Source organism: Lutra lutra, chromosome 10 (assembly GCF_902655055.1).
Source record: "Lutra lutra chromosome 10, mLutLut1.2, whole genome shotgun sequence".
NCBI classification, from domain to species: domain Eukaryota; kingdom Metazoa; phylum Chordata; class Mammalia; order Carnivora; family Mustelidae; genus Lutra; species Lutra lutra.
Window position 1 is genome coordinate 58238532 of NC_062287.1, and position 21248 is coordinate 58259779.

General features: G+C 47.5%; 1 protein-coding gene across 5 annotated transcripts in view; it reads left to right on the plus strand.

The window, feature by feature from the left end:
* The first annotated feature begins 3605 nt into the window (after positions 1–3605).
* STIM1 (stromal interaction molecule 1) overlaps positions 3606–21248 on the plus strand; it is a 203856-nt gene continuing 186213 nt past the window's right edge. For all 5 annotated transcript variants that reach the window (XM_047690777.1, XM_047690776.1, XM_047690778.1 and 2 more), the window contains exon 1: positions 3606–3744. In XM_047690777.1, coding sequence (XP_047546733.1) covers positions 3606–3744 — 139 coding nt within the window. The remainder of the gene's footprint in view (positions 3745–21248) is intronic.

The following is a 21248-nucleotide window of genomic DNA, read 5'->3' on the forward strand; positions in this document are numbered from 1 at the left end:
AGATCACAAGTAGGCAGAGAAGCAGGCAGAGAGAGAGACAGGAGGGAAGTAGGCTCCCTGCTGAGCAGAGAGCCCAATGTGGGACTCGATCCCAGGACCCTGAGATCATGACCTGAGCTGAAGGCAGAGGCTTAACCCACTGAGCCACCCAGGCATCCTCTTGTTTTCAATTTTTTGAGTATATATCCAGAAGTGGAATTGCTGGGATTGTATGCTAATTTCTTTCTTTCTTTTTCTTTCTTTCCTTCCTTCCTTCCTTTCTTCCTTCCTTCTTTCTTTCTAAAATTAAGTAGGCCCCACACCCAATGTGAGGCTTGAACTCCCGACCCTGAGATCAAGAGTTCCATGTTCTACTGACTGAGCCAGCCAGGCACCTCATATGCTAATTCTATTATTAGTTCCCAGCCACCATTTTAGCCTCACAGGAAACGCAACTTGCTCTGACAGGTTCAAATTCTTGGTATGAATTGGTAACAGAGCCTCACTTCCTGCCTTCAAGACCCAGGCTTTTTGTATCAAATGAGTTATGCTCCCATAGTCCTTCAAAAATCATGTGGTAGCTAAGAGAAATAATGCAGTCGAGTTTAAAGGAAGTTAAACATGTTTTACTTTCTTTTTTTCTGGGCTGTTCTCTTAGGCAAATGAGTGAACGGGCCAAGTTGACTTAGGCAGAAGTGACAAACTAGCAAGCTGAGTGACTAATTTACACCGCAAATGTGTTTATATGGTTCATATAGGGCTTTTTATTTACTTATTTATTTATTTTTATAAGACACCCTCCCACCCACCCACCGGAGAGATAGAGAGAGACAGCACAAGCACAAGATGGAGGAGCACAGGCACAGGGAGAAGCAGGTTATCTGCTGAGCAAGAATCCCAATGCAGGACTCAATCCCAGGACCCTGGGATCATGACTTGAGCCAAAGGCAGATACTTAAACCACTGAGCAACCCAGGTGTCCCAGGGCTTTTTACTTTTAAAAATTAATTGCTAGTACTAAAAAAAGTGCTATGTCATGTAAAAGTCCAGCTTTCCATCTTCTCTTAAATACTGAGTTCACCTTCCTGCCTGCTCTCCAGTGTGCCATAGTCCCTACCACTCCCTATTACCCCCCCTACTTCTCTGAATCGTATTATCTCTCTGCCAACTTTGCCATTTGAACTTAAGGCCCCTGACTCAGAGCATAGGTCTAGTAGAACTTAGGTCAGGGGCTCATCTTCTCTTCTGGACAGTTTCCCAGCACAGAGTTGTTATTCAATAAATATTTTAGTGATCAAATGAATTAATTCACCTACCAGCTTTTAGTGAGAACTTACTATGTGCACGGCCTATGGCTGGATCCTCCTTTCTCAGAGATGAATAAGGCACAACCCCCTGACCTCTGAAAACTCAATCTTATGGGGGCGGAGGGAGGCAGACATCTGTAAGGTCCAATTCTGGACCCAAGGCTTGGTTAGAAGTGGAAGTTTCTGAGGAGGAGACCTTGATATACCCGGAGCTGGAGGTAGAGGGGAGAGTGTTTCAGGCAGAAGCAACAGCAGATACAAAGGCGGGGTGGTGAAGGTTCAGTGTGTTTGAGGAACTTAAAGAAGGCCAGTGTGACTGGGGCTTGAGAGTGGGGAGAGCGGTAGTAGATGACGTTAGAAGTGTATTTTTATATTAGCTGTCTAACCCTTAAGCCAGACAGCTGTTGGGTAAATCCATGTTCCTGGTCTTCCGAGGGCTCTCTCAGAACAGGTAGCTGGCTTAGCACTGTCAGTCAGAGGAGAGACTGTGCCCAATTCCTTCTCCAGCCTCCGGTGCCAAGGACAGGGTAGGGCACAGAGCAGGTTTTAGTAAAGATCTGCTGACAGCATACTCAAGAGAGAACAGGAAATGCAGGCTCTGTTGAAGGAGGCCCAGGCGCGGCTCTCTCTTCACTGGGGCACTCATTCTAAGTCGCTAACACCTTCTCCAACCGACACGGAGAGCTGGGAGAGTGAGAGGCAGAGAGGAACCAGCCACGGGTCCTACCCACAAAAACCTCAAAGGGGAGGGGATTTGAGGGGCAGGTAGGAAACCGGGCGGTGACAGTTAAAGGAGCGCATCCGACTTCTCTTGAATGTGGCAGGAAGGGGGGGGTCAGCAGATGGGCTGTTGGGGTCCTTTAGCCGAGACTTAAGGGATAAGTAGGGCAATTTTAACTATAGTGTTTTGGACGTTTCATTTTGTTTTCTAGTATCATTTCCTCTGAAAACACTCTCAGTCCCTAATAGGTTGCCCTGGGGCGGATCCTTGCTTCACTCTCCAAACCCTCCGCAAAGGGGCTGGGCCTCCCAGGAGCTCGAGTCCTGTGTGCAGCACCCAGATTTGCCCGCCAGGGGCCGCTGCGCGCGGATGACTAAGAGCGCAGGTTCCTAAACTGCAGGGAGGAGGAAGCTGATTGGCTGCGCGGCGCGGAGGGAGGGCGGAGCCTGAAAGCCGGCCCGAAGTGGGGGGCTGGGAGCGTGCCCCCGGCCCATCCGGGCCAGGCAGTTGTCGCTTCAGGCATCCCGGGATTGCAATCGTTGTGCCGGGGGTCTCTGTCCAGCCCGGCTTTAGAGCTGAGGCGAGTGGAGCAGCACCGAGGCCCGGAGATCGGGCAGGGCAGTTACTGTCGCCGTCGCTGCAGGCCTGGGTTACCTGAGCAACTGCGTGTCCGGGGCGCGCCCGCCCATCCGCGGGCGGTTAGAGCGGGAGAGATTCCCGTGGGGGAAGGGGAGGCCGGGACCCGACCCTTGGCGCGGGAGGGGGGTCCTGCAGACACCAGTGCGGACCGGGGTCGGGGAGAGCCCACCGCGGGCTGAGGGCACCCAGCGGCTGTCTCTAACAGGTTATTCCGGGATAAGCCCGGCGCTGGGGCGGGCCGGGCTTCGCTGGGGGCCGGGCGGCGCGGGGCGGGCCTGCAGGAGAGCACGCCCCCGCCCGCCCCGGGCCCGCCCCGCGCCGCCCGCCAGCCTGCCGGGGAGCCGCTGTCCCGGGCCTGGCCACTGCGCGTCCGCCTGCTGAACCTGGGCACCGCGGGCCGCCTGGGCACGGGACTGGGCGGGGGCGCCGACCTCGGCCTAGGAGGCCTGGGATCCCGGAGCCGCCCGCGCCCGCGGGGACCTGCGAGTTGCACGCCCTCTCCGAGCCTGTGCTGCTCGCGGCTACTCGGCAGGGAGAGGCCAGGTGCCCCCCTCTTCCCCTCTCTTCCCTTCCTCCCCCACTCCGGTGCCCGCGGGAGATCCCGCCAGTCCGCCTCCTCCCGCAGAGGTGTAGCCCGCTGCGGAGCTGACAGCGGCCCCGCAGCCACCCTGTCCCAACTCTCCGGAAGCGGCTGGAGCAGACTCGGCGCTCAGGCCGCCGCAGCTCCGGCGGACCCACTGTTGGAACGGAGGAACCCGCCCTCCTCCCGCGCCCAAACTTGGAGCACTTGACCTTTGGCTGTCGTAGGAGGCAGGCCGGCGGGTGCCTGGACAGCTGCGGCGCCTCGAGGGCATCTTGCCTGGGGTTCCAGGACTGTCGGCTACACTTCTGGGCTCCCGGCTTTGCTCTGGGATCCCGAGGTGTCCACATCAGGTGCATGTTGACTGAGACTTGGAGTCATGGATGTGTGCGCCCGTGTTGCCCTGTGGCTCCTCTGGGGGCTTCTCCTGCATCACGGCCAGAGCTTCAGCCATAGCCACAGCGAGAAGGCGACGGGAGCTGGCTCGGGGGCTAGTTCCGAGGAGTCCACTGCAGCAGGTAAGGCCTTGCCACGGGCTGGAGTGGGCTGGGAGCGTTGACTCAGAACGAGGGGCAAGTTGAACCTTAGGTTTCTGCATGTGCGGGTGATAGCACTGCCTGTTCTCAGCAGTGCAAGGAGTTCTTTCTGTTCAGGAGCCGTGGCTAATGTCTCTGTCCCTGGCAAGCAACTTTCCTCCTCTCTCCCCAGAATGTCTTCTGTTGGCAGTGAGAAGGGGTTGGCCTTTGGGGCACCTTGGCCTTTCAGATCAGCAAGCCAGGACCCATTCTCAGGACTACTTTTCTGGAAGAATGGCCTAAGCAGATGATAGGTCTATTTGCTCTTGGCCAGTTTCAGCACTTGTCAGCACAGGGAAGGTTGAGGCTACTTGGGTTGGGCAGGGAAAGTCAGGGCTGGGCCAACTCTGTTGCCCTATAGCTTGGTGTTGAGGTGTGCCTTTCGGTTCCAACAAGCGTGGGAAACTTAGTCCTTCCCTTCCCTTAGGTAATCTGTTGTCTTTTAGCAATCCCATTTGAAATATCACGGTAGTTCGTTAGGTCGAATACTATTTACCACTAGGGAGGTAAATGGATTTTTCTTATTGTGGGTATGGTATAATTTCTGGGGCCACTTGTTGATTTATTGTATTTCTTCTGACGGATGAGGGTAGGAATTCTATGGTATTTTTGACCTGTCCTGTTTTTCTTTATGTACTCATGGAGCCTTGTTAGATATCAGGAGCCCTGGAGTTCTGTTGCAGAATGCAAAAGAAAAGAATACTTTTAAAATTCAGTTGTTTTACACAAGGCTTAGAAGGAATTTGGTTTTCTTTCCTCGTTTCTCTCACCCTGGTACTGTGTTCTATCCAAAGCAGTGGGCTGCAGATTCGGGAGAGTTTATAGCTGAGTTTTTAATGAGGTGACTGCTCAGTGATACCCATTGATAGAAGGAGGGAAAGGAAACATAGGTCATGGTGGCTGGGAAGTTTTATGGATGGATCCAGATGCTGGCTTTGATGGTAGACCCTTTCTCGGAAAACCCCCTCATTTAACTTCTTTTTTTTTTTTTTTCAGATTTTATTTATTTATTTGACAGAGAGAGATCACAAGTAGACGGGGAAGCAGGCAGAGAGAGAGAGAGAGGGAAGCAGGCTCCCTGCTGAGCAGAGAGCCCGATGCGGGACTCGATCCCAGGACCCTGAGATCATGACCTGAGCCGAAGGCAGCGGCTTAACCCACTGAGCCACCCAGGCGCCCCCCTCTTTTAACTTCTTTGATTGGGCTGGGTGTACCTGAAGGCTGAGTTCCAAGTAGGGTTGCCCTGCAACAAGCATAGGACCTAGGCTGTTGTTTTGAAGATTGGTCTTTCTTGCAGATGAATCCTGTTCCTCCATAAGGTATCTCCTTGGCCCCGGAAATGTAGCTCAAAGCTAGATTTTCGTTGGGCTGTGAGGGGAAAGTCTAGTAGGCAGATGTGGATCAAACTGTGAAGTAGAACCTAGGAACATCTCTGCTGTGTCAGTGACACTCCTGCTTATTAGGCTGAAATATCCTTTTCTCACCCTAAAATATGAATGCCTGAGATAAAATGAATATTTTTGGAGGGGGGGAGGTGATTTATATTTTAGACATGAGCTAAAGTGATGACGTTCTGAATTTTAAGCATTAACTTTGAATCGAGAAGATTGTGCTTAAGGTAAGAGGCCTTCCAGCATCCCTCAGAACCACGAGGTGACTTGATCTTGTGGGGACAGCCCTCCTCATAGCATATCTCAGAGGCCTGGCTATGCTGATTATACCACTTAGGCCTCTGGTTTGGTCCTTGATTCCTCTCAGTTCAGAAATTAGTTTCTGTTGTCATAATAATACTGAATCCCAGGGAGGGAAGTCCTAGAGAAGGACCCTAGGTGCCAGGCATGATTATAGTTTGTGGGAACCTGGGGACCCCAGCACTGTTGTTCTAGGTTGTCCCTTGGGCCTATCTGGGACTTTGGCTTAGACAGGGACTCTCTCTCTCTCTCTCTCTCTCTTTTTTTTTTTTTTTTTGCAAAGAGGTGGCTTATGGACTGGGCTCTGCTAAAGGATTTGTGGAGAAGCTCCTTATGCAGCCAGGAACCCTCGTAGCCCTTCCAGTCTCCATGTATTCTTAGAGTGCAGGAGTTTTACTTGCCCTTAAAGCTGCCATTTCTCTAATCGTCTTTGGCATACCTGGTCAATTTATATGTTCTCTGTAGTTTATATTTTATAATTATACAGCTATTTTTTCCTATAAAAGGCTCATGATAGTCTAGTAGAATGCATGGTAGGTGGTATGAGCCCCTTTTTTGTAGGTCAAGAAAGCGGGTCTTATGCTCTCTTATAGGCAGGTCTTAGATTTCTTCCATCTTCTCTGGCCCTGCCCTGTTAAAGGAGTGCTAGGCAGGGCCAAGAGAACGTTACTTTCTTCCTGGTCATTTATTTAGGCAGGCCCTGGTAACTGAGCTGATAAGATCCAAGGAGAAGGCTGTCATTTTCTCACCTGGAGAGTCTTCTGCAGAGGCCAGAGAATTGGATTTTTTTCTCTCATTGGATGTATAGGTCCATCTTAAAACCCTGTTCCTGCAGTGAAGGCAGGTGCTCTGCTAAGAGGCCCTCTCATCTGACAGCGGAGAGGCCATTCCTGTCCCCTCCTGGCTCTTTGATTCCTGCACACCCAGCTGTGCTAAGTCATTTTCTCAGTAAAGATCTGGGCCTGGGTGTGCCACCCTGGGGACTGCATTTCTGAAGCTGCCCTGAAACTGATGCTTAGAACCTCCTGTAGACTCTGGGCTCATTGCTTCCAGAAACTCAAAAGGTTTTCTGCAGAATGTTTGTGGGGGATCCCAGGTGAGTCAGGTTGTGACTGCCAGGGTGGGAGATAACTCTGATCCAGAACTGTGGTGTGACTCAGTATAGCCAGAACAGGACCTTGGAGGATAGGCATCCAAGCAGTGTGTGGACTGCAGGCTGGGTTCTCAATCAACCCCTGATGGGAGTGGGAGGCCAGAGCCCTGTCTGCCCACCCAGCTAGTTGCTGCTCCCTCCAAGGCTATAAATGGCCTGACCATCTTGGTGGCTATGCTAATTTTAGCTGAGGGTAGCTCCCGGAACTGGATGGGGGCCAAGGGCAGGTGGGTGGGGCTTGGCGGAGGCTAATATTGGGGCGGGGAGAGGGTCACACTAATCCTGGAGCAACTAGGACATCATCTGTACCCACACCTCAGCTTTGACAATCACTCTTTAGCTAGGTTAATTTATTCAGCAAACTCTGAACAGTACCAGCTCATGTGCTGTTTATTTAACAGATATTTGAGTGTCTGCTCTGTGCCACACACTATGTTCAGTGGCAGGAATTTAAGGATGAACAGAACAGGTATGTTCTCTGTCCTCAAGGAGGTTACCGTCTAATGGGGAGATAGGAAATAAATACATAAATATTTTATCATGGTCTGGTGCTATGGAAGAAAGCGTAACCAGAGCAGTGTTTTGAGAAGGGGAGGAGGACAGAGATCCAGCTCAAGGAGCAATTCAGTGCCTAGGAAGACATTAATAATGGTGCGGTGATAGCAACTAACATTTGTTAGTGCTTAGTGTGTGGCAGGCACTGTTCCAAACATTTTATTTCACTAATTCTTTTTTTTTTTTAAGATTATTTATTTATTTATTTGACAGACAGAGATCACAAGCAGGCAGAGAGGCAGGCAGAGAGAGTTGGGGGGGAAGCAGGCTCCCTGCTGAGGAGAGAGCCCCATGTGATACGGGGGCTTGGCTCAATCCCAGGACCCTGGGATTATGACCGGAGCCCAAGGCAGAGGCTTTAACCCACTGAGCCACCCAGGTGCCCCTTCACTTAATTCTTACTATCATCCAGTATGTTGAGTATTAGCCCTGTTTTATATTAGAGGAAATGGAATCAGAGAGAGGTTAAGTAACTTACCCAAGGTTATACAGCAAGTAAGGAGTAGAGTTAGAATTTGAACCCAGGCAGCCTGACTCTTGCCTCCACCTCAGCCCTTAGGTTATACACTCTCACAACTTTGTGATAAACTCTGTGATAGAGGTATTGTATACACACACACACACAAGGCTGTGGGGAGCCCAGAGGAGCAGTGACTAACACTGCCTGGGAGAGCTGGGGGAGGCATTTCAGTTTCCCCCATAATTTTTTCTCAGATCTTGGGAGATAGAAAGTGGTTGCCTAATTCAGAAGTTAAGAGGTGGAAACATCAGTTAGTTCAACCCACTTATTTTTTTACAAATGAGGGAACTGACATCCCAAGAAGCATCAAATACACGTTCCACAGTGGGTTATTGGTCAAACTAGATGAAGACAGTCAAGTCAAGGACCTTGACTTAATTGGTTATTCAACCCACAAGTCCATAATGAGTGTTTACTGCTTACTTTGCGCTGTGGAAGAGACTTAGGGGTACCAAAGAAGTCTAAGTCTGGGGGCAGGGGGCATGCTCTGTATTAAATATAGCATAATGCATAGGCTTAAGGAAGCATAAAACCAGGCAGTGTAGACAGCGTAGGCTAAGAATTAAGAGAGCTGTGTGTAGGGGCACCTGGGTGGCTCAGTGGTTAAACCTCTGCCTTCAGCTCAGGTCATGATCTCAGGGTCCTGGGATCGAGTTCCGCATCGGGCTCTCTGCTCTGTGGGGAGCCTGCTTCCTCCTCCCTCTCTCTGCCTGCCTCTCTGCCCGCTTGTGATCTCTCTCTGTCAAATAAATAAAATCTTAAAAAAAAAAAAAAAAGTCTTCAAAAAAAAAAAAAAAAAGAGAGCTGTGTGTAGGTTAGGCTTGGCTGAGGTGACTAGGGAGGGCTTCCTGGGAACCAGGAGGGAGTGGTGGTTTGACGTGGGGAAGGCTGGAGGAAGGGGCATTGTAGATGCCCCGGTCACCAGTGTGAGTACATGGAGTCTCACAGTTGGTGGCTGAACAATAGATGCTTCATACTTGGCCAGCTACCTCGCATGAGAGCCTGTCGACAGGAAGATCACAGTTATATGTGATCTAGGGGCAGGGCTAAGAGCTACCATAATTTTGAAGTAGTGATAAATGTAAATACTATTTTGAGACATGTACAAATATAATGTGGTGTGAAAATGTCATTTCTTTTGGTGACAAAATCATAGGTACTGCTACGAATACTGTGGTTTGTTGCCCATAAGATATAATGGAAGGAAATGTTAACTTTCAGTAAAAGAAATTTGGAAATAAAGATGTAATTTCTTTCCCATCCAAATTCACAGGGTCCTCTGAATTCTATCCATGGGCTCCTCAGGGATGTGGGGCCTTCATGTTAAGAACGCCTGTTCTCTGACAAGGAAGGGATGAGGTCTTGTTGAGGGAAATGGTTTCCTTGGGCTCCATAGAACTTGGGTTTGAGCAAAGGGGCCCCTCATTTCCTGCTGAGTAACTTTGAGATACCGTTGCTTAATGACTTCATGGGCATGCTGTGGTATGTTTCCCTTTGTGGGAAATGATACTCCAGGAAACAGCAGCTCGGGCTGTCAGAATTCTAGGGAGAAAAGTCTGGGCTTCTAACAGAACTTTCTTTCTCTTTCTGTCTTTTCCTTCTTCTTCTTCTTCTTCTTTTTTTGGGCGGGGGGGGGGCTACTGCTGATTAAAAAATGAAATATTTAAAATATACAACAAGGTGTAAAGAATAATACATTGAATACTGTATGCCCAGGAGACAGTTTAAGAAATAAAATAATAACAATACAGAGCTTTCTTTATTACCCCCAGGACACTTTGTATACATTTCTGATGTAACACATAACAACATTGTATATATGTTTGCTCTCTCCCAAGTGTAAAGCCTGTGGAAGAAGGGAAGAGGCGTTGTATTTTACTTATCTCTGTTTTTATTGTGCCCAGCCTAAAGCCTCTGTTAAAGTTTGTTGGAAAAGATGCAGTCAGGGCCTGTTTGAATGGATCACATTTTCACTCTTCCTTTCAAACCATCTCATGTATTGGTATACATTTTTGACTTTTCCTCAACCCGTGGAGGTGCTGCTCACCCAGGGTACTTGATATTTTCATCCACGCTCAGAACTGTTTATTCTTTTTCTTTTTTTAAAAAGATTTTATTTATTCATTTGAGAAACAGGGAGAGAGAATGCAAGCTGGGGGGAAGGGCAGAGGGAGAAGGAGAAGCAGGCCACCCCGCTGGGCAGGGAGCCCAACATGGGGCTTGATCCCAGGACCCTGGGACCATGATCTGAGTGGAAGGCAGACGCTCAACCGGCTGGACCACCCAGGCATCCCTGTTTCTTGTTTTTCAATCTATCTTATTTTATCATTAACTTTGGAATTAGATGGGACTGTTTTTATTGTTATGGTCTTTTAAAGTGACACATTGGTGGCTGAGAAATTTGTGTTCTTGCTCCCATTGCTAAAAACTCGTAGGACCAGAACTATACCTCTGGGGATCTGTGTGCCAAGCCTTTGTTGGTTTTATCAGAATGTATTACCTGTTGATGTGTTCCTCACGGATCTGGCACTTAGAGCCTTTAGCCTCAGTGGTCTGGTGATGGCTGTGTTGACAGGGTGTTTGAATAGACTAGTCATGTATCACCAAGAGTCTGATAGAGTCTATAATCTTAAGAACCATGCTGTGCCTGTGGTGTTATCTGTGTCTGTGCTTGCCTTCCTCAGTATACCGTAAGCCCCCCAGAGGGTAGGACACCAAGCTCCTAGCAAAGGCTTGGCATGTAGTATACTTTGTATATAATGAAGTTTGTAGAACTACACTGAAGGGAATTTATTTTCTGCTTCTGATTCTCCGGTAGTTTACTAAGCATTTGGTTAGAAGTTGAAAAAATTTTCCTTGGAGAGGGTTAGGTAATGTTGAACAAAGAAGCTTCACTTAGAAAGTTCACTGTTGGGGTGCCTGGGTGGCTCAGTGCGTTAAAGCCTCTGCCTTTGGCTTGAGTCATAATCCCAGGGTCCTGGGATTGAGCCCCATGTTGGGCTCTCTGCTCGGCGGGGAGCCTGCTTCCTCCTCTCTCTCTGCCTGCCTCCCTGCCTACTTGTGATCTCTGTCTGTCAAATAAATAAAATCTCTCAACCCTAGCTTTTGTGGGTCTGAAAAACCTCAGTTAGAATCCAAGTGTCTGCTTGTGGTAGCACCTCTCTAAAGGTAGTTGCTTCTCTTAACCTCCTATAGTTCTATTGTTTAACTTGAGGTATACCCATCAAACACCTATAGACTCTGGGTATAGCCAAGTGAGGCTTTTATTTAGGGCTTACTCTAGGCTGTAGGGAAGCTATTGATAAAGTCTGGGTGCTTGTATTTGACCTTATTTCCCCCCCGCCATACCCCCTTCCTTTTACTGGGTGTAACCACTTCCCTAGCCCCACCTGCAGGTTTGAAATGGCTGACCAGAATGGCCTGGTCCCTGCCTGTAATGGTGCATAACAAATTATCCCCAAACGCAGAGGCTTAAAATAGTAAACATTTATTATCTCACAGTTTCTTTGGGTTATGAATCTGGGTGCTTGCTTAGCTGGGTGCCTCTGGCTCAGGTCTCTCATGACATTGCATCAAACTGTTGGGTTGGGGCTGAGGGCTTGATGGGGGGTGGCACATCTGCAAGTTAATTTATGTGGTTGTTGGCAGGCCTGGGTCCCTTGCCACATGGGACTCTTCATTGGGCTGCTTCATGACACGGTAGCTGGCTTCCCTCAGGACAAGTGATCCAAGAGGGAGTACCCAAGCGACAGTCTTTTTATTGCCTAATCTCGCAACTGATATGCCACAACTTCTGCCATATTCTGTTTGTTAGAAGCAAATCAGTAAGTCTGGCCCATACTCCAGGTGAAGGGCTTACACAAGGAGGTGAATAACAGCAGGGTGGGGATCACTGGAGGCAATGGTATCACCCTAGGACCATGATACATTTACCCTGCCTATGGTAAAAAGAAGATGCCTGTGGTATCACCCTAGGGCCATGGTCTTGGGAACAATGGCTTTTAAGAACTATGCCCTCTTAGCTTTTCTTAAACTTCTTTTACTTGCCTCCTAGAGTTTTGTGGAGTCTCTCTGTACTCCCTTTGGTATTGTGTCCTCTTGGTTCATGCATGACTTCATTGCTTTGACATGTAGAGTTGGCATGGCCCCTCCCTCTATATTCTTCTTGTATCTTAGGCCCAATCCTAAAGTAGCTTTTTATCCTAGTTTCTAGCCTTGTTTTGCAACTCCTCATTTTGGTACCTTCAGTTCTGAAACCCATTGTACATCTACTGACCTTGGAGACTTTACCATGCCAGGTTGGCCTCAAAGAGCTAGACTTATAAGTGGCATTGACCTGGAACTTACATACTGACAGACGAAAACTTACTATGACCTTTTAGGTCATTGGTGTTGGGTGCTAGGACTTAACATCCTAGTATGTCAAAGCTGAAGGGCTTTTAAGGACCATCTCTCCTGTTTTCCACGTGAGAGTAACGAAACTTGCCCAATGTCTTAGCCTGGGCTAGAATCTAATTTTGTCTGATTCTTATTCACATGCTATTTCTACTCTGTGCTAGAGTCCCTCTGCCCTAACACAGCCAGTGTGGATTGTTAGGGCATCTGAGACCTATACAGAGGAGAACTAGAAAGCAGTTCGCAATATTGTATCATGTTCACAGAAATTGGGCTGGGCAGAATTGGGAGTATACAAAGCCAGCACCAAGCACTGTTTCTAAGGAGTTTCCCACACAGCTAGAGAGCTTTCATATAAGGCCCAGGAAAGGGAGCCCAGGAGGATCTGTGGCAAAGGGTGTCTAATATCTGTCTGCATTCTGTACCACTCCCTTGGGATTTCAGTTCAGGGTGAAGAGGGATCTCTGTCTCTTGGGACGTGAGGAGCAGGCTCCCCGAAGGAGGAGCGTCCAGCCACTGTGCTGCATGTCTCAGTGGTGTTTGGCTCGGCCTCTTGCACTATGTATGGACTTGGGGCCTCCCCAGGCAGGGTAAATGTGTCTAGAGCTTTGTGGGACACCTGGAAAGTGCCAAGGGGAAGCTCTTTGGGTCCTGAGAATTTGACAAAGCCTTGCCTGTGTTGGCATAACTTGCTGGGGCGAGGGGACCTGCAGAGGGATGGCTATGGCCCTGTCACGTTTGTTGGAGTGGAGCAGGTTTATTTCACGAGAGACCATGCGCAGAAAACCTGAAATGAGCCAGCAGCCCTGTACTTTAGTTTTCTGCTGGGGAGCTTGGGGTAAAGATGGTGCAGCCTCTAAAATCCCTTGGTGGGTGGTAGTTTTCTTCTCCACCCAGGCTTCTTGTCCCAGACCACTTGGCCTTCTTCATCTGCCTCTGTTCCTCTCTCTGGGCCTTGGCCCAGCCACTCTATTTTCTTTATCCTGGTCTGCAGAACCTCACCATGTTTCTCTTTTACCTTTGCTTATGTCATTGTACTCTCCTCCCAGAATGCCCCCCCTCTCCTCCTTTCTTCCTACCTAACCTCTCAGTCCTCTGGGAAGTGTTCCCTGATAATACTAGCCACGAGTTCCCTCTCTCTCCCATCAAGCTCTTGGGGTGCTTGGGGTCTCTACTACTCTGGGCACTTCACACCCTGCTCAAGCCTCTTGAAGCAAGAGATAAGCCTGCTCTGGAATCAAGAGCACTGGCTGGAGTCCTTACTGGCTGTAGGACCCAAACTATAGGGTTCTCACTTGAAAAATGGGGTTAAAAGAGAGTTAATTTATATGAAAGTGTTATATAGATTTTAAAGCCATTTTTTTTGGTTTTGTTTCTGATTTTTTTTTCGTTGGTTTCATGTTGCATCTTTTCCTCTGTCTTGAAGACAAGAGCCATGTGTGATTTGTTGGCCGTAGTACATATCCTTAGTATCTCTCACTGTGCTGGTTAGAGACTGTGTGCTCAGTAGGTAGCTGGTGGATAGCAATGAGTGCATCCTTGGATTGAGTAGGTACGAAGGGAGAATGCTGGATAATGTGGTATCAGTTCCAAAGAAGAGCTTAGACAGAGTGCTCTGAGAGTAGGGGTAGAATTCACATGGTGGGTTTTCTGAGGATTTTTTTGTCCCTAGTATTTTGTCCCTATTTGTGGAGGATGTACTGAAGCTGTGCTTGACAATAGTTATTAGTTACACTGGGGAATGGTTTGGCCCTGGATTCTGGCTAACAGGTTTTTGTTTTTGTTTTTGTTTTGTTTTTGTTTTGTTTTTTTTTTTAAAGATTTTATTTATTTATTTGACAGAGAAAAATCACAAGTAGGCAGAGAGGCAGGCAGAGAGAGAGGAGGAAGCAGGCTCCCTGCTGAGCAGAGAGCCTGATGCGGGGCTCCATCCCAGAACCCTGAGATCATGACCTGAGCGGAAGGCAGAGGTTTAACCCACTGAGCCACCCAGGCGCCCCTGTTTTTTTTTTTAAATAACATTTTTAAAGGTTTTATTTCTTTGTCAGAAAGAGAGAGAGAGCGAGCGAGCGAGCGAGCGCACACACAGGCAGGGGGAGTGGCAAGCAGAGGCAGAGGGAGAAGCAGACTCCCTGCCAAGCAAGGAGCCTGATGCGCGACCCAACCGGATCCCAGAACCCTGGGATCACAACCCCAGCCGAAGGCCGGTGCTTAACCGGCTAAGCCACCCAGGCGTCCCTGGCTAGCAGGTTTTGTTTGCCACAGCGATAGCTACCTGAGCAGGTGGCTGCAGCAGGGCTGTGCTCCGAGAGGGCTGACATGAGTCCTGTGGACAGGCCTTCCTTGGGTCCTGCTGTCCCTGTCTTTGGTTCCATGGTCCACATGGGTTTACCTCAGGTCATACTTGAGGCAGCCAAATGAACAGAATACACTTTAACTGCTTTTCTTAGCCTGGGTTGTGGGATGGAGGGGGGAGACTTCTTTGCTGGCTTTTAAAACTTTATCTCTGATTCTGGAACTCCCCGGACCTCAGAGAACTCCAGCCTGAGCGGACATCACAGCAGCTTTCCTCCCGGGCACTTTCCTCCAGGGAGACTTGGTGGAGGAGGCAAAAGTTTAAGAGAGTCAGCTGTGCTGCCAGCATGGCCCAGCGAGGACAGATCTGTCCCTTTCCTCTGTTGGCCACATTCTACGGAGCTCCTGGCTGCCTAATGTGCAGTTCTGGCTTAGGTAATGACCAGAAATCTCACTGGCAAGCCGGCAGGCAGGCTTCCAAATCTCATGTGCTTCTAATTCTCTCCAGGGTGATTCAGTAGCTCTGCTCCCTTTCGGCCTCTCTGGGTTATCTCAGGCCTCTCAGGAAGCTCTCAGAACTCTCATCACTACTGTGTATGTTAAAACAAATGTGTCCATGTTTGCCAAGTTCCCAGAGCCAGCATCTAAAACGTAGTGGCCAGGGGGACGGCTGCCCCATATAATACATGCCCAGGTTGGAAAGTAGGGTGTGTTTGTGTGTGTGTGTGTGTATTTGCACACCTGTGTGTTGTGGGATTGCCAAACTCCAGAAGATCTTGTTTCACCTAATTTTTGCTGATGAGGGCAAAGTTCACTGAAACTCATCCTTCCTATTGCTAAAGAGATAAATATGTAATTAAGACAATTCAAGGGGTGCCTGGGTGGCTCAGTGGGTTAAGCCGCTGCCTTCGGCTCAGGTCATGATCTCAGGGTCCTGGGATCGAGTCCCGCATCGGGCTCTTTGCTCAGCAGGGAGCCTGCTTCCCTCTCTCCTTCTCCGCCTGCCTCTTTGTCTACTTGTGATCTCTCTCTGTCAAATAAATAAATAAAATCTTAAAAAAAAAAGACAATTCAAATAAGTTGATGAGAGGAGCTACTATTCACTGAGCACCTGTTATGTTCTAGGCACTGGGGTAGGTGCTTTACATCTGTACAACAACGCTTAGGGGTGAATATTTTTCTCATTTTGTAGATAAGGAAACTGTAACTCTGAGATTTAAGTGATTTTCTCAAGGTTATTAAGCCAGGATTTGAATTTAGATTTATCTGACCCAAAGTCCAGTAATGTTTCTATTTTAGTTTAATAGCTATTAAACTAAACAGTAATGTTTAGTTTAATAGAAACATTACTGTTTGAAGTTAGGTAGAGATGTGCATTTGGATTAAAAAGTGTACAGCTTATCAGACTGTTGGTGGCATTGGTTTCTTCCTTAAGTGGCTTGGAAGAAATGGGATTAGGAATTTGGTGTGGGGGAGGGAATGAGAATGGTGTATTTCACTTATAAATTCTGAATGGGACTATCACAGTGGTGAAGTTTATAGCTACAGAGTGGTGTGTGTTCAGTTGGTGTCTTCCAGAACTAGCATTATGGTTGAACTCTTTTGGATATAAACTTTGGGATAGAGTCTGTATCTTCATAGTGTTCTTTACTTCCTCAGTCAACATTTAAGTGTATGTCACATGTTATATGACAGTTCCTGCCTAGTAAAAGTACTGTGTATAATAGGGGAGTATAAGATGTGCACTGACTTTTTTCTTTATTATAATAAGAGCCGCTGTTTATTGAGTACCTACTCTATCCTAGGACTGGGCTATTTACTTTCACATACATGATCTTGTATAATCCTCACAATGGGTCTCCCATTTTATAGTTTATTGTGCAAGGTAATCTAGGTTCAGTGCCTTATGAATAATACTTATAGTCCTTTTGGAAAATGAGATCAGGGAAGCTTTGTGGAAGAGGTGGTGCCCTAGTGGCTCTTCAGGTACTTTTGGTAGAAATATAAGATATGTTGAGGCCAGCATTCTAGCCAGAGGAAATGTCATGAGTAAAGGTGTGGAATGGAAAAAAGTAGTCTCTAAGGGACATTAGTTAGTTCAGATTGGCTGGAGAAGAGCATCTATGAGGGAGTGTACTATAAAATAAGGCAGGAAAGATTGAGGAAAGATCAGGGAAGGCTCAATGCCAGGCTAAAGAATTTAGACATGACTTTTTAGGCAGAAAGTCATTCTTGCAGGTTTTGACCAAGGAAGGGACATGACCTGAGTTTTGCTTTGGGGAGATTAGTCTCAGAGTGTGTATACAATGCATTGGTAGCCATGAGGTTGGAGGCAGGGAGCCCAGGTAGGAGGCTTTGTGGAGATTAGGGTCTGCATTGTGGATGTAGAATCAGTAGGACTTATGGTTTAAGGGTAGGAGGGAAAGAAAGAGAAGAATCAGAGGTATACCCATGTTTTGAGTGTGGGTAGTGAGGAGTCTGGTGGTGCCATTAATAGAAAACATGACAGTTAGAACGAGGGTCATTGGGTGCTTGGGTGGCTCAGTAGGTCGAGCATCTGCCCTTGGCTCAAGTCATGTTGCCAAGGTCCTGGGATCCAGTTCTGCATCAGGTTCCCTGCTCGGTGAGGAGCCTGCTTCTCCCTCTGCTAGGTGCTCCCCCTGCTTGTGCATGCTCTCTCTCTCTCTCTCTGTCAAATAAATAAAAATTTTTTTAGAAAAAAGAAGGAGGGTCAGTGCTAGGGGGTGATGCATGGAGGGGTAGTTGACTTTATTTGAAGTGCTGGGCAAGGGGCTATACTTCACAGTACTCTAGAAACCAAAGACTGCTCTACACACTTATTTCAGATCTCACTATTTTATGGATGAGCTCTCTGGTGCCTAAAGAAATGAAATGATTTGCCTAAGGTCATACAATAACTGCTTTGTGGATTCCAAGTCTGAGAATCCAAGTTTCTTACATTTTAGCTGTTAAGCTTTCTAACAAAGTTGGGGCCTTCACTGTAGGAAAATCAGAGTCTTGGAGATGAAAAAACTTGGGGTCAATTCCAGGCTTTGCCATTTTCTGTTTATAAACTCTTAAACAGGCTCCCTTTTCTCTTTGAGCCTTAGTCTCCAAATTTGAAAAAAAAAAAACCCTCAAAAAACCCAAACAAACAAACAAACAAAACTCTACCTTGTGAAGGTAATAGAAGATAATATCCTTTGTAAAACTCTTTTTTTTTTTTTTTTTTTTTTTTTTTAGATTTTATTTATTTGTCAGAGAGAGAGGGAGAGAGAGCAAGCACAGGCAGATAGAATGGCAGGCAGAGGCAGAGGGAGAAGCAGGCTCCCCGCCGAGCAAGGAGCCCGATGTGGGACTCGATCCCAGGATGCTGGGATCATGACCTGAGCCGAAGGCAGCTGCTTAACCAACTGAGCCACCCAGGCGTCCCATCCTTTGTAAAACTCTTAAGTGCTGTGTGTGAGGGTGTTATTCCAGGATTATGGCTTGAGGTAGAGCCCATATAAATAGTGAGTATTTTGGCCGAATATGAGCAGACTTAACCTTACAGTTTTTTTTTTTTTTTAAAGATTTTATTTATTTATTTGACAGAGAGAGATCACAAGTAGGCAGAGAGGCAGGCAGAGAGAGAGGAAGGGAAGCAGGCTTCCTGCTGAGCAGCGAGCCCGATGCGGGACTCGATCCCAGGACTCTGGGATCATGACCTGAGCCGAAGGCAGCGGCTTAACCCACTGAGCCACCCAGGCGCCCAACCTTACAGTTTTTCATGGGAAGTCTTCTTTCACTTTAGGCTGTCCAAGACTACTCACCTGCATTTGGGGCTCTCTGGGCATGTTCCAGGTTTTCCATAGTTACACGTCTCTACTTTTCTAGTGGGAAATGGAGTTTCTGAAGGAACAGTAAGCAATCCTATCCTATTAGCTGTTCTTGGCCTGAGAGATGAGTACTGTCCCCTCTCCCCCAGGGTCTTCCACCAACTTTTTGCAGGCTCGAGGCGTTGGGGCAGAGTGATAGCTGAATTTGAGGCTATGCTTTGGGGGAGCCTCCTGCTAGACGAGGTGAGCCCTGGCTTGGAGTCCCCTTGAGGTCTTCTCTTCAGCTTGGTACACCTGTTCCTGAGTCCTCTTGAGAAGTGGGAGTAGGCTGCTTGTGTTGTTGTTAGGTCTGTGGTTACACAGCTGCCAGTCATGGAAGCAGCCCTAAAACTGGCCATCTTGTCTGAGGTCTTGTCACACCCCTCCGAGAGAGTGGAGGGGAATTGCAAGATTTTCTAACAAAATAGCTGCTTCTTGTTTTGTTGCTTTTGCCTTAAAGCATTTTCTTTTCGCTTACTTCCCTTGAGCCTTTATTTCTTTTTTTCCCCTTTTCCTGGCTTGGTTTTCTTTAGTCTTCACAGTTTTCTTATGGGATAGGTACTTTAGTAAAAAAGAACACTAGGCTAGGAATTGAGTAGACATAGCTAACGTGGGCCTCTGTTTCCCCCATTCCAGGTATTTTGGGGATGATAGAACTTATAAGGTTGACGTGTACAGATCTTATGAAATAATGTGACAGGTGTTTAGTTTTATACATATAGAAGTAATTTATTAGTAGTTATCCTTTGAATTTTCTGGTCATCTATCTAATTCCCTGGTTCATCCCTTCTCCTTACTACCCCCTGTCCCCTGGGTTCTCACTTTTCCTTACAACCTTCCTTTTTCACTTTCAATGACAGCAGGAGAAGGGAAGGGAGAGGCAAGGGAGAGGGCCTGAGCCTTTGAGAAATATAGAGATTGTTGGCTTTTGAGTGTGGTATCTTATCATTAACTTGAACAAGACACTTTACCCCTGCCTGCCTCAATTTTCATATTTGCCTGTTGGTTTACCATGTAGCGCTATTCTTTTGAGTTTTGAAATTATTTCCATTTTGGAGAATCTTCCTTTAAAATACAAGTGTGACTGGGGCGAGATTACCCCAGAACTGAGAATCAAAACTAGCCTTTGCTAGCTTTTCGGGTGTGGATCAGCTAGGGTATAGCCACTGGGAAAATGAGTCACAGTAGGACACCAGGGTGGAGGAATGAAGCCTGGCAAAGCAAGGCTTAGTTTACTGATGCTGGAAGGGTGTCAGGGCCTCAGGGCATACTTGATACTGCCTCTCTCGCAGCCCACACCCAACTGCTCTTCCTGTACTCAGCCAGGAGTTAGAGCTTGGTCAGGCCTGATTCCCTCAAGAATTCAGTGATGAAAATTAGGGCACTTGAGCAAATCTAATTGGCTGAACCCTGTGAAGGGCAGAGTCTTTCCCTGGGGGCTCCTTTTAATCCCCTGTGGTTATAGACTTTTAAGGTTGGACTAATTAAAATGTTGGCAGCTGGACTCAATATCTTTCTACTGGGTCCAGCTCCAGCCTCCTGTAGTACCAGAAGTTGGCACAGAGCTGTGTTTCCGGGGAGCTGAGGAGTGGGTTTCCATCTCCTCATCTAACTAAATGCACAGTGATGTGGTATTTTCCCAGAATGGGTTGCCATGGTGAAGAGAGATAGAGCCTGGGACCTTGATCTGGAGATGCCTGGATTTGCTACTCTCTATAAACTCCTGAGATGCCTTCAGGTTGAATCTCTGTTCTATTAACCTCCGAAGGGCTTTACTCTGTTAGCTGGAAAGTAATTTCCCTTGTTTTGGAGCACTCCTCCTGATGTGTGTTCCTGTTCTAACCAGAAAAAGGGAGAAGGAAAGGATGTTTATTAGTTCCTACCATGGTCTAGGTTGGGACTAGTGTTTTTCACTAGCTGTCTTTGGAGATATGTATCATGCCCATTTTACAGATGAGGAAATACTCATGAAAGGAAAGTAATTTGCCTGATTGTCATTATAGCCAGTTAATAACTGAACCAGAATTCAAATCCGGGTCTCTCCCAGATCCTCTTGTTACCTTCCTAAAGTAGCACAAATGATTTCATATCCGACTAGACTTCCATGCTGAGCTAATTTCTTACCTCCAGAAAGTCATCTTCAGTTTCTGCAGGCAAAATTATTTTCTTGACCTGAATTACCAGAGCCTTCTGCCCATCTCTAATCTGGCTGATATTCATGAGGCATGGATCTGCAGCCCCCTCCCCCAGCCCCCTTCCCATTTGACTACTACCACTCCTGCAGGGGGTGGCACTCATGATGTGTGTTTTTTTTTTTTTTTAAAGATTTTATTTATTTATTTGACAGAGAGAGAGAGAGAGAGCGCACAAGTAAACAGAGCAGCAGGCAGAGGGAGAGAGAGAACTCTGCTGAGCAGGGAGCCCAATGTGGAGCTCGATCCCAGGACCCTGAAAACATGACCTGAGCCTAAAGCAGCCACTTAATCAACTGAGCCACCCAGGTGCCCCTCAGGATGTGTTTGTTAAAGAACCAAATGAAGTTGTAATAGTGTTAGAATTTCAGGCATCGTGTCGCACTGGTAAAGGGAAGGGTGTTGGGCAGGCCTGGCTAGCTCTCTGAATCAGGCCAAGCCTGGGTCTTCTTGATTTGCTCAGAGTGTGCTGTGTTATACCAGAGGCAATAGGGCCTTTTATGTAGGATGCCTTTTGGGTTCCTGGGGAGCAGGCCTCTGTTCCTCTAGGTCCTTTTCTTTGGCATCTGGCTTTAGAGTTTGTTTCTTTCTTGAGGTTTCCTTGTAATTAGTAAAGTTAGGACAATGCAGATGAATGGTGGTGACAGAGCCCTCTGTCTGGCCTTGGTTGCTGGAATATACCTGTTGACTGTGGGGTGGTGGGCGTGGGGGATGGAGGTATGGGGTTGGGTTACTTTTGCAAAGAACGTGCTGAGTTATTAATCTGTAATTGAAGCTTATACTTTCTGC